At 45.7% G+C, this 13919-nt stretch overlaps 1 protein-coding gene across 2 annotated transcripts in view; it reads left to right on the plus strand.

The window, feature by feature from the left end:
- The first annotated feature begins 1539 nt into the window (after positions 1–1539).
- Positions 1540–13919, plus strand: part of Cnnm1 (cyclin and CBS domain divalent metal cation transport mediator 1) — a 58506-nt gene continuing 46126 nt past the window's right edge. For both annotated transcript variants that reach the window (XM_075974134.1, XM_075974135.1), the window contains exon 1: positions 1540–3151. In XM_075974134.1, coding sequence (XP_075830249.1) covers positions 1579–3151 — 1573 coding nt within the window. In that variant the 5' untranslated portion in view covers positions 1540–1578. The remainder of the gene's footprint in view (positions 3152–13919) is intronic.

The raw sequence follows: 13919 nt of genomic DNA on the forward strand, positions 1-13919 counted from the left end.
TTACGCACATAATGGATTCTACTCATCTACAGGTGGATGGGCTATTGATACGTGAAACTTGGATGGAATTTAAGTATGCAGCATACGCAGTGGCTGCTCCCAAACAGTGCATACTTGTTATTCATATGGCATTCTGGAAAAGGAAGCTACAGAGGAAAAGTAAGACGGTGGAACCACCCGCTCCCAGTGCAGGTGGAGGTGGGGCCCAGGGTCTACAACTTACTAGGCAAGCTAGCTACATCGCCAGTTCAAAGGTGGAACTAATGTTTACAGTGGTTGGCACATAAATATGCATCCATCGGAGCATATATACAGCAATGCATGGTGTAGCGGTGCACATGTATAATCCTGGAATCCAGAGTTCAAGTTTATTTTCGGCAGTTCAATGTGTTCGGTCTGTGCTACATGAGACCCAGTCTCAAAATGCAATGAAACTTACATAGCAATATAACAAGAAAGTGGATTTTGATGCATACATTTAAGAAGTGAGGCATAAAAATAAAGCAATACTAGCAGATGGTGGATACAAATACCATGAGCGATTCAGTGGAAAAATCTCCCAGATCTTGTTGGGGAAAGAGGAAGATGTATGTCTTTACTACGGTGGTGGTGGTGGTGGTGGTTACATAAATTTAGATACAACAAAATGATATGAGTTTAACACCAATGTCAGCTTCCTGCTTTTCATGTAAACAGTGGAAGGAACTGAGTGAAACGTAGAGACACTTCTGTGTATTATTTTTTGTAACTTCTTGTTAACCTATACATTAAGAAACTAATCCTGTTATTACATTTCTTGGGCATCATTCCCCGTTGAAACCTGATACTGGCATACACGAACATGTACATAAAATTTATTCATGAATATCTTTTTAACAAAAGACTGGTATATTACATCCTTGTTCTGAACCTTACATATACATTGGATCCTGCACAACCTTTTCCTGGATGTATAGTACTCTGTTTCATAATCGTACCATAATGCTTTTCAATTCACTGATGAACATTGGTATCTTAACAAGGAGTTGAACTTAAATTTAATTTGGAAATTTTTACAATATGAAAGACCAAAATTTTTCACAAATTCAGGACCAGAATATCTTTTAATTAGAAGGAAGAAGACAAGTGGCAGAGGAGAAACGCTGGGAAATTTCCTGGGTTGAATGGACAGCAGAAGGCCTGCGGTTCAGATTTGCACCCTGGTAGAAGTTCGCAGAAGGGCAGTGAGCAGAACGCAGGGAGGTTGAAGGGGAGGAACTACTGAAGTAGGAGGCCTTGCTCCAAACCAGCCTTCCCAGGGCTACAGCACAGATACACTCAAGTGTGTCCAGGCTAGGCACTGTGTCAGCGCGTGCCCATCTCCAGCCTCCCGCAGGGGACCCCTCCCAGGCGGATTCCGATCACCCCCTTCTCTCCCCCCCAAACGCACACTCCCCACCCCCGCCTCCAGCCCACGCGCTCAAGGGGAGCACACGTGGTGACCTGCCTGGGGTCGGATTCCCGGCTCCAGCTCCTCCTCCTCCCTCCAGCTCGCACTCGGCTTGCTGCAGTATCACGTGCAATCGCGCCGGGTGCAGGATGGCGGCGGCGGCCGCGGCGGCAGCAGCGCTGGGTGTCAGGCTCCGGGACTGCTGCAGCCGGGGCGCCGTGCTCCTGCTCTTCTTCTCCCTGTCACCTCGGCCCCCGACCGCTGCTGCCTGGCTGCTGGGTCTGCGGCCCGAAGACACAGCTGGAGGCCGTGTATCCCTGGAGGGGGGCACCCTGCGCGCGGCCGAAGGCACCAGCTTCCTCCTGCGGGTCTACTTCCAGCCTGGGCCGGCGGTCCCCTCCGCGCCTGTGCCTGCCCCCTCCCTGGCCCCAGGGGAGAACGGCACAGGCGATTGGGCCCCGCGGCTCGTGTTCATCGAGGAACCCCCCGGTGCGAGTGGCGTGGCGCCCAGCGCGGTCCCCACGCGTCCCCCGGGACCGCAGCGCTGCCGCGAGCAGAGCGACTGGGCGTCGGATGTGGAGGTCCTGGGGCCCTTGCGCCCCGGGGGCGTGGCGGGCTCGGCCCTGGTCCAGGTGCGGGTGCGGGAGCTGCGTAAGGGCGAGGCGGAGCGCGGTGGCGCGGGCGGCGGCGGGAAGCTCTTTTCGCTGTGCGCCTGGGACGGGCGCGCTTGGCACCACCACGGCGCCGCCGGCGGCTTCCTGCTGCGCGTCCGCCCGCGGCTCTACGGCCCGGGTGGGGACCTGCTGCCGCCCGCGTGGCTGCGAGCGCTCGGGGCGCTCCTGCTGCTGGCCCTGTCCGCCCTGTTCAGCGGCCTGCGCCTGAGCCTGCTCTCGCTGGACCCGGTGGAGTTACGGGTGCTGCGGAACAGTGGCTCGGCCGCCGAGCAGGAGCAGGCGCGCCGCGTGCAGGCCGTGCGCGGCAGGGGGACCCATCTGCTCTGCACCCTGCTCCTGGGCCAAGCCGGTGCCAATGCCGCGCTGGCCGGCTGGCTGTATGCCTCGCTGCCGCCGGGCGTCGGGGGCACCGGGGAGGACTATGGCGAGGCGGGGGTTCACTTCCCGTGGCTGCCAGCGCTCGTGTGCACCGGCGCGGTGTTCCTGGGAGCCGAGATATGTCCCTACTCGGTGTGTTCACGGCACGGGTTGGCAATCGCCTCTCACAGTGTGTGCCTGACCCGGCTCCTCATGGCTGCTGCCTTTCCGGTGTGCTACCCGCTGGGCCGCCTCCTGGACTGGGCGCTACGCCAGGAGATCAGCACCTTCTACACGAGGGAGAAACTGCTGGAGACTCTGCGGGCCGCGGACCCTTACAGCGACCTGGTGAAGGAAGAGCTTAACATTATCCAGGGCGCCCTGGAGCTGCGCACTAAGGTGGTAGAGGAGGTGCTGACCCCCCTTGGGGACTGCTTCATGCTGCGCTCCGACGCTGTGCTTGACTTCGCCACAGTATCCGAGATCCTCCGCAGTGGCTACACTCGCATCCCTGTGTATGAGGGCGACCAGAGGCACAATATTGTGGACATTCTGTTCGTTAAAGACTTGGCCTTTGTGGACCCGGACGACTGTACCCCGCTGCTCACAGTCACCCGCTTCTACAACCGGCCCCTGCACTGCGTCTTCAATGATACCCGGCTGGACACGGTGCTGGAGGAGTTTAAGAAGGGTGAGCAGTGGTCTTTATCCTTCCCTGGCTCCTATCCCCCTTCAAAGATACTGCCTTTCATAACCATGAGAGGCTTCAGGTACCCAAAGCAAAGCCTCTGATCTATGGAGCCAGAAACTCCAGCAAGGTCTGCTATTGGCTCCCTAGATATCACATGCTTCTAACCTTCCCTGCAGCTGGCTGAGCCCCAGGCCTCTTCCACTCTTCTTGGCTCACCAGCTAAACCATATTCCTCATCCATTGTCTCCCAACTATAATTCTTTCTGCGGTCTACTAAGCACCAGGTACTGTGAGGTTGAGCCCAGGTGAGCCGTGGGAGTTTATTGCAACCTCCCCACCCACTACAGGGCTCCCTCTATAGAATCCCACAGCCTTTGCCTCAGACTCCTAAAACTGGAAGTTCCCAGTTTCCAAAGAGAATGAACTCCATTGCTGGACAGCTCCAGCTCTGACAGTGTCTGCCATACCGGGAGCAGAAGCGCTGGTCTCTTTCGAGAGCCTCCCAGTTCTGCCCTTTGAGTGAGGAAGAAGAAACACCAGGCTCCTTAGACGTTCTTCTCCCTCTTTAACTCACTAGCAGCCTGACACACAGAATGACCAGGTTAGGGACTGAGAGTTAGTTGGGTCTTGGCACTTCCAGGAGCTCTACCTCTTCATAGTAGCGGGGTAGGTAGGGACTTAAGGAAGTATTTATTCGGAGGGAAGACCCGAGAAAATTTTCACCCAAATTAATGGGTTTCTTTCAACACCATCAGTATCTTCCCCATATCTCCTAACCTCAAACTGTGGTGCCATAGCAAGCTATATCCCCTTGACTGCATGGTTGGGTTTGTCTTTGGAGATTGCCTTCTGGGCCTGAGTACAAATTCACTCAAGAAAAATCAACCTGGATACTTTAGAGTTAGCCCTCTTGGCCTTGTGTTTGCCCTGCTCCTTATTTACCAGATCTGGCCCAGAGCTACCCCTAGTTTTTGTTTTTAATCAAGTCTACTTTGAGGGGTCACCATTGAAAATATTCAACACACAGTCTCATGTTTCCCTGTCTCCCTCACCATTGGCTGAGCCCCAGGCCTCTTCCACTCCGTTCAGCTCACTGGTTGCCATATTCTGATTCATTGTCTCCCACTTGTGGTTTTTCCCTGAGGCTTACCAAGGCTTAAGTTTCTGCTGGGAGCAACTCCAGTTCGTTTGAAAAAGTGTCTCATTGTCATGTAGTGCCAGAAGTATTTTTATTATTTTTTCTGATTATTTTATATAATGCATTATGATCATATTCACCATCATTCTTCCTCGTGACTCCCTCTGGATCCACCCCACCTACCCACTCTCTCAACATCTTGTTCTCTTTTTCCCCATATCCACAAGAGTGTGGTCAACCTACCAGGGGCTACACCCTGAAAGAACACTGCTACTTCCTGCCCCCCAAGGCATCAACTGCCTATAGCTCCTCAGGTAAAGGTGGGGACTTTTATGAGCCCTTCCCCATCTAAGCTTAAGTGTTGACTGGCTTGATCTTATGCAGATCTTACGCAGGCAACCACAGCTGCTGGGAGCTCATGAGTGCAGAGATCCTGTCGTGTCCAGAAGACAGTTTCGCTCTGGTCCTCCCCAACTCCTAGGTTTTACAGTGTGTCTGTCCCCTCTTCTGTGATGGTCCTTGCACTTTAGGGTAGGTGATACAGATGTCCCATTTATGGCTGAGCACTCCACTAATACTTACTCTCTGTGCTTTGACCAGTTGTAAGTTTCTGTATTAACCACCATCTATAGTACAAAGAGAATTCTCTGATAAGGTCTGAGAACTACGCTAATCTATGAGTAGAGATACAAATTTAGAGGGCAGTTTGATACTAAGTCTATTTAGCAGAAGAGTTGAATTCATGGTGGGTCTTCTCTCCCCCACCGGGGCCTGCAAGCTCTCCAACCATGGGTTCTTGAACAGATTTATAGTACCAGGCATGTTTCCTCCTGTGAAACAGGCCTTAAATCCAATCATAAAGCAATGTATTACCCCCATAACATCCATGCCACTATTGCGTCCATGGGTCTATCTTGACACAATGAGTCATTATTTTGGTTCACGGGGCTCATAGCTGGGTAAGACTGTTGATGACTTTCCCCACAGCGATCTGCATAGCACCTTCCAATACTCTGAAAAAAGCATGCAGAGAAGCCTCCTAGTCAGTACCCGCTTGATTCCTCTGTAACTTGTGAGCAAAGTCTATGGTGTTTTCAACAATAGTGTCATACCATCAAATTCTAATACACTGCAATAGCCTGTAGTGTTTGGGGAGGGGGTCTCCAGGACAGCTCTAAATGAAGTTTCAAGGGGTGGTATCCCACTGGATGTACTGAAATTTTTAGTTCAAAAAACATTTTTACTGAGACTGTGATTTCTTTCATCCACTCAGTATGTATTGATACACAGTTTTGGGTAACAGTGGAGGCAAGACTACCTTCAAGAAGCTAACAGTCAATGAAGTATCTAAGGTTAATAACAGCTGTCTTTAGGAGCAAACTTTGTGTTCTAGGAAGAGTTGTTCAGAACAGCTGATATTGATTTAGAATGAGTCCATATGCAGAATTTCCAAGTCCAGTCTGAAACAAGCTTGCTCATATTCTATTAGCAGTCTATTATTAGACAGATCGTTAAAGAGAAGTAGGCCATGACAGCAAGCACTAGGCCAACAAAGGCATTTCTCTATCTTCTCAGAGCCCTGCTCCTTCCGTGGAATGCCATCCTTGAACCCAAAGCATGGGGCTCACATGGGAACCTATTGGCAATGCAGAATTTCATGCCCTACTATAAATTTCCTGGATGAAAATCTGCATTTTTAATAAGTCCTTGTGTGACTTGAGTTTACATTAAAGTTGGAAAGGAATTAAACATCCTCAGAGAACCCTTAGTAACAGCTTGATAGACCTGCTTTGGGTAGGAGACGAGGAATCGTTAACAAGGAGGTTATATCAGGCTCTAAGCCACAGAACAGTGGCCAACTTATGACTTACGCTTGCACCACATGTTAGGAGAAGCAAGCCAAGTTAAACTGCTTTTCTTAAAATTTAAAAATAACTTTTTTTAAGCTAGTCTTTAATAGCTCTTCCATTTCCCTCACTTCCTCGAATCTCAAGTAACTTAACCATCTAAACAAATCCCTTAGGAGGTGAAAGAGGAAAATGATTATATTAATAAAAGCAACAGTTGCCATTAATTGAGTGACAATTCTGCCAGGCATCACGCCAAGCCCTTTTTATGTTCAGAACAGCCCTCCTGGGTAGGTCTTTAACCCCATTTTGTAGATGAACAACTAAAGCTAAGATCAATAGCATGACTTACTCAACTGCCCGTAGGCGATCACTGAACTGTGGTTGAACTAGGGCTGTAGATGCCCAACACCTGTTTGTCTGCCACCCTGACTTTGGCTACTCTAATCCTGTCCCCGGGAAACCTGGAATTTCTGCTGTCAAGCATGGTGGTGAAACTGGCCTTTTTTCCTGACTTGCTACCCGTAGCTTTAGTCTCTTTGGGTTGAGAATGTAGCTTTAATAATTGTAATAACCGCTACCATGAATATTCCACTTTAGGGTTCTGTCTACCTTATCTGATTCTACAGTTACAAAGACTGACCCTAAGACCCAGATAGTTATTCTTAGATTACCACTGAGTCTATGTAACCCAAATTCAAATACGGATCATATGACCCAAAGGTCTTAGTCTATGTAGGATGCTACCCCTGTACTTACCGGTTGTAAGTCTTTAGGGGTGAAGAAAGGGAAAATGGTCTTTCCAGTTGGCATGCCTGCTTCACAAAAAGGAAATGGTATTTCTTCCCACATGACTGAGTTCCTTGATAGCAGAGAATGAATCTTATCCCTTGTCTCAGAACAAGCACAGGGACTATCGTGTAATCATAAGTAAACATTGACTGAGTAAGTAGTCATAGGCAAATTTCGTATTCCTGTGTTTGAGTGAAGGTGAATGAATACAAAATAATTGGGGCTGTCTACTGACCACTGCAAATGTCTCTTCCTTTTCCTCCAGTACAGACAGCACGGTCCCTCCGGTGTGCTAATTTAGAAATCACTCATATAACCCATCCTTGTCATATTAAACTTCATCTTGGTGTGTTCCTTGGGAGCTGCCATACCCAAATACTGCAGTCTGGAGTGATCTCAGCAACAGAAATCCCTCTTCCCACTCTACTAGATGGTATAAGTCCCAGTTCAAGGTTCTGGCTAGCACAGTTCCTGACGTGTGCTCTCTTCCTGGCTTGCATCTGTCTGCCTCTTTCTGTGTCTCCACATGGTCTGTCCTTAGTGGATTTGAAGAGAGAGCAAAAGAACTCTGGTCTCTCCTTAGGAAAACACCGATTATTAGTATTACATCCAGACTCTTGGACCTACATAATTTATCCCACTATTTCTCCGTGTAGATTAGTCATTGATTTTATTCAACAAGTAATTACTTTGTGCCGAGGGTATAGACATAGTAAAGAACACTGCCAATGTAACTGCTTGTCTGCATGAGGCTTCAACTCTACTGGAAGAAGAGATAGACATTAAACAAGTAAGGCTGAGACTCCTAGCGGAAGTGTGGTGCTGGTCCTGGCTTGGTACTATTAAGACCATTGCATTGTGATGCTTATTCAGCATCTATCACAAATGATGTGTTAGCTGTGGTTAGCTATTACTCCTTTGTGAAAATGTCTCCTAAGAAGTTACACTTCTTCAACTCATTGTTTCCTTACAGCCTGTCCTCTCTAGTGTCACTAAAATCCTCTCTGTTTTCATCCTCTGTTTCAAGCCCTTCAGCAGCTTCCATCATCCAGAGGATAAAGTCTAAGCAGAGATGGAGCTGTCGGTACCCTGGTGACCTGCTGTCTGACCACCTTTACGGTCCCAGCGCTCCCCACTCTCTGCCACAGCTTTAGGTGCCCATGGCCTCGAATTCCATAACAGCACAGTGCTGTGTCTTGTCTGTTCCTTTCTCATACTGCATATGTCCTCAGGTTAGGAGCCGCCCTTTCTGGAGCATCTCTTATAAACCTCAGTTGTATCCAATTTTGTTGTTCTATATGCCTGTATAAGTGCATGTGTGTATGTTGTGTGCAAGAGAATAAATCGGGGTATCATTCCTTAAGAACACTGTCTACCTTATTTTGAGGACAGTATCTCTCATTTGCCTGGAGCTTGCCCGTTAAAGTAGGCTAGCTAACTCCTGAGCCCTAGGGATTCCTTTGCCTCTGCCTCTGCCTCTGCCTCTGCCTCTGCCTCTGCCTCTATCTCTGCCTCTGCCTCTGCCTCTGCCTCTGCCTCTGCCTCTGCCTCTGCCTCTGCCTCTGCCTCCACTTCAGCCTCCCAGCACTGAGATTACAGTGTGGGTCACCATACCTAGTTGTCTTATATGGGTCTAGCTATTTAAGTAGGTCCTTGGGGTAACTGAGGTTATCATGTTTACAAGGCAAGCATTTTACCAACTGAGCTACCTCCCCAACTCACTCTATGTCTTGTTAAAGGAGCCATATGGATTCAGAGTCTTCCTGTGTCAGCCTTCTGCATGCTGGGATTACAGGCATTTACCACCACGTCTGGCTTAGTACATTATAAAGGATTTTTGAAAGGCCGACTAGATGACTGAGGAGCTAAGCTATAATATATAATGTAATAGATGAGTTCTGCAGAGCTCTAGTAAATGAATCTTTAATTGTCTTTAACCTAATAGCTTTGGCCTATAGAGCAGGACATATTAAACTTTAAATAGTAAAGGAAAAATACAGCCTATATTGTTTTTCTGTCTCTTTAGAAACAACTGTTACAATTCTTTTTAGTATTCAGTGTATTCTTAGACAAGACACAGTGATGTACATCTGTATTCACTCAGAAGAAGAGGCAGAAGGATCTCAAGTTCTAGGCCACTCTAGACTACATAGACCAAAATCTACAAAATCTACACCCGGAAGCCTAATGCCAAGAATAATATTCCATTCTCTCTGCAAGCTTAGCAGACTAACTCATCATCTTTCACCATGACTTCCCATGACATTCCAAGCCATGAGTCATAGCTCAATATATAAATATATGTGTAAGACAAGCCTATATGAAAACCATGGAGATAAAATACTATAACAGACATGTAAAGATGCAATTGGAACATGGAAGACAGAGAAATTGATTAAATAGCATATTTTGCTTTCATAAAAATTATACTGAAGTTTATAGACTTCTACACTTTATATAGGAAAAAAATTAGACATAAAAAATAGAAGTGTCAAAACATGTAAAAAGAATTCCATTATCAGGAGATAACTTTTTAAAGTTTTACTTTTATTTTCTGCGTGTGTGTGTTTTCCTGCTTGTCTGTGTGTGCACCATGTGAGTGCACTTGAGGTCAAAAGGGGGCATCAGATACCCTGGAACTGGAAATACAGGCAGTTGTTAGCAACCTAATATGGGTGCTGGGAGTGGAACCCGGGTCCTCCACAAGAGCACATGCCCTTAAACGCTGAACAATTTCTTTAGCCTTGCATGAAATAATTCTTACTATTATATTAAATATATACTGCACATAATCACTTCAATTTTTAAAAAGAAAATAAACAGAAAAAGCAGGAGCCTACTCTGAGCTAACGTTCCAGTATAATTCCTAGAGTCATTCATTGGCTTATATATTATTTTTGCTACAGTTTTCTCAAGATTGAAGACTATAATTTGGGAAGCCTGGTTTATAATATGGACACTTTGAGGTTTATTATATTTAACATAAAGTTTACTCTATAGTAGACTAGTTTAAGTGAAAACTAACCCTGTGTAGACACAGAAAAGTAATGAAACTGAATTCTGAATTCCAAGTCCGTGGGCTTTATAGTGTTGATGGTTAACTCTGTTAAATGATATATGGTGAAATAATAGCATGCTCTTTGCCACTCAACCCACCCATGCTGGTTCCTCTGCCTGAAGACTAGCATGGCTATAAAATGACCTATTGCTATCTTAAGCACAGTCTTTGCTCATCCATTGATTCATTCAAACAGTTTTTCGAACTCTAAAGACAGGCACTTTATTATGTTCTGGGAATACGGTGATGACAGTCCGCGATTCCTGGCTCTTCTTTCAGAGGATCTTTCCCCAAAGTGTTTCCAACCACCAAGGAAATGTCCCTGCCCCGCTTGCAGATTCTAATTTTTTCACTGATGAATAATTGAAAAGTCAGTATTTTACCTCATACCCCAAATTCTGATGGAGTATGTCAGTAGGAAGAATTATCGTTCCATTGGTTAATTCCATAGAAGTCTGTCAAAAACATTAATGCTTCAATTAGTATCATTGAGTTACAATATTGAAGTGCACTGGTAAAATTAAATGTAGGGTGTTATTAAATATGTTAGCATTGCTAAATAATTAGTGGGATGTAGAATGAGCTGTGACCCACCAGAACAAACTGTAGACAAAGTAGAGTCTGTCATGCACAGGGAGAAAGTAAAGGGAACCAAGAAAAACGAAAATAACTATGTAAGATGACAAAATTGTAGGTTTACTTTTCTATCTTAATATTTTCCAGTGTGGCAACATAATGGTTTCCTGCAATATTCTCCCTGCCCATGCTATCCCCCAAACCAGTCTGGCAAAAAAAAAAATAGATAACAACATAATCAGAGCCCAAAGAAACATTAAAGAACCTGAGGGGAATTCTAATTCCCAGTCTTTCTTTTTTTAGAGTTCGCCTTCCTTTCCTGGCCATGCCAGCTTTTGTTGTCAGGCTGCCTTTTTATCTAATCTAAATCCCACAGGCTGCAGCTAAATTCGATTTCTTCTTTTTATCATCTCTCCTGGGTTCTCTCTTATTCGAAAGATACTGTGTATTATTGTAGCTCAGCTCAGTTCCATGTTTAACCCCCCACAAGATGTATGTGGCCATGCTTCTAACTTCTTTCCAACCTCCGGGTTTCTTAGAAGAGGGTCTGCATGTTCTCTTGGTTTCTCTCAAACTGATCTGCCTATAGGCATCCCCTTAGACACTAGGAATCTTCAGTCCTCTCATTTTCTGCTTCAAGTTCCTTATCAGACTGAGATTCCTTCCTATTCTTTCCTGCCTACCTTCCGTGTATTGGTGGAACTTTGTTCTTTATGGGGATATAGTAACCAGGCAAGCATCATTGTGGGCTCTTGGGGCTTGCAGTTAAACAGAGAGAAGAACGCTAGCTGACAAATTATTACAAAATGGGTTGTAATTGGGACAAAAAGTATGTGGCAGGCAACCTCAGCTGGTTACTCCCCAAATATCTGACCTGAACCCTAGAGGATGGGAAGTAGTTTCTCCAAGCAAGAGGTCCCCAGAAGGTGGAAGGAAATGTGCAAGGCTCTGAAGGGAGAAGGGAGTAGCAGCATCCAAGGTTCCCTCTGGGTTGTGCTCCACTTCAGGAAACCAGCCTTCCCTCTGCCTGCCTGTGGCTGTGGACACCAGGCAGTCCAGTTCAGTACTGTTCCCGACAGCACTGGGGCAATGGCAGACAGACGCAGATGTAAATGTGGGAACACAAAGGAAGAAAGGGTCTTGGTACAAGGGGTCTTGGTTAAGAGGTAGCCTGGGTTACAGACAAGGGCATCTGAGAAAAGAAAGGAGCAATGAGTCCTTGGGTGATCTGAGAAAATTTCTCAGAAGGAAGTACAATTTTAACTTGGCCTTGAAAGAACTGTGATCAGCGATTGTGAAAGAAAAAGGCATTCCAGCTGAGGCAGGAATCTGAGCTAGGAAAAGACAGGCAGAACAGAGCCGACAATACATCTTAATGCTGCTAAAGCAATTCTCACAAGTCTGAATCTCTACCAAAATCGAAAACTAGGAAGAATGAAGCATTTGCCACGAATAGTTTTTATTCCTCACGAATGCTAAAACAGCATGTTTCTTCCTTTCGACTGTGGTAGTTCCAAAATCACTTGTACCCACTCTTGCCTTAACTAAGGATCCTAAATATAACTCCATCTTTTTCTTGATGACGCAGGGCCATGAGAATACAGTTATTTAATGCTGTGTTATAACCAGCTCTCTGTCTACTCCTTATAGTTTTCTCTGTCCTCTGTGGTCAGCTGTTCGTTCTTCTTGAGTCTGTCTCAGGCAAATCCTGCCTCACCAAGCTCCTGCCAGGACCACTCTTGTTCTGTCCATCATCAACCCACAGTTTTCCTGTTCAGCTGAAAACCCAACTAAACATGCGGGTTATCAAACCATCTGCCTCAGACGCAACCGTTTTGATGAATGCTGGTTAAACAAGTGATATGTTAGACTTGGGCTGTGCACCTCAGATGCAGATTGATGCAGAGACCTGGGACACTTCCTTCTGGAGCCAGATTCCAAGCTGTGCAGCATCAGACCTCCGGATAATGAGCCCTTACTCTGCTATTTTTGTAGTGTTGCTTAGCAAGCCAAATTGCCAACTGGCTTTGATTCTAGTGACTAACAACTGTTTTTTCATGCCCTGGTGATGTTGGTTACCATGGTACTCTGGATGACACAGTTGGCTTTTTCATAATTGCCTTTTAGTAGCTCAAGAGATTTGTGTATGTGTGCGTGATAAAGGTGTTGATTATTCTTATTTCTCTAGAACAAGACGGTGACTTCAAAATGTGACTGCAATTCCTTGTTATTTTTAACCAGAAAAAAAAAGAGTTTTATTTCTTTTATTTCTTTAAGTCAGTGTGACTGGTGTAGGATTAGTGGGGAAATTTTTTTGTCTTCTCTTTGAGATTTGTTAGAAGATGAATGACTGTATAGAAATGATAAGAACCACGGAGCCTGTGGCCTAGTAGCTCTTCCTTATCCCATTCCTGTGGGGTGCTCCAACATTAAGATAAAAACATTAGGGGTTCAGAGCTCTTAGTTAACACAGAGGCTGTAATTGTTGGCACAATTAAATTTCTGGGGTCAGTAAGATGTCTCAGCATGTAAAAGTGCTTGTCTCCAGACCTAATGACCTGAGCTCCATCCCAAGGATCCACATGATGGAGGCTGAAGCCAACTCCTGCAAGTTGTCCTTCGACTTCTGCACCAGAACGTGCATGGTACCTGCACGTTCATGTCCCTCCCTTCCCCGGGCAATCCATAAAACATTCGTAAATATGTTCTCATCAAACAGAGGCACCCTGTAAACGTCAAACTGTTCTTGTAGCCTGAGATTATTTAGACTTAGTATAAAATTTTAGAAAAGACCTTTGGTCCCAACTTTTAATTTTTACACTTTATTTATTTATCTATCTATTTATTTGTTTGTTTATTTTGAGACTGGGTTGACCTTGAATTCCAAATCTTCCTGCCTCAGCCTCCTAAATGCTAGATTTACATTCACCACCTTAATTTTAAGAAAGCAAAAACTGAAGCCTTGAAAGAAAACTAATAAAAAGAGCAGTGATAATCCCTCATGGTTACAGAGCTTTTACATTTGCAAAAATCCTTTCAAAACAGAAACTCAATTTTACGCACTATGACCATGATGTCAGCATTTGTTTTAAATCTCCATTGTGTGGAGGAGGCATACAGTCTGGGGCAATCTAGTGTCTAGGTTAGGATTAGGCCTAGGTTTAGTTTGGGCCAGTTTTTCTCATACATAGTTGTATGTAAGAACCACTTGGGATCTCAGCGAAATGCAGAGTCTACCTCTGAGGAATAGGGTGGGGCCTGAGCTTCTGGAGCTAGAAACAAGTCTCCAGGTGCTGTCGGCCTTCTGAGCCAAGGACTGCACTTTGACTAGCAAGTGTCAAGAACAGTGGTCCTCGA

Source organism: Microtus pennsylvanicus, chromosome 5 (assembly GCF_037038515.1).
Source record: "Microtus pennsylvanicus isolate mMicPen1 chromosome 5, mMicPen1.hap1, whole genome shotgun sequence".
Lineage (NCBI taxonomy): Eukaryota > Metazoa > Chordata > Mammalia > Rodentia > Cricetidae > Microtus > Microtus pennsylvanicus.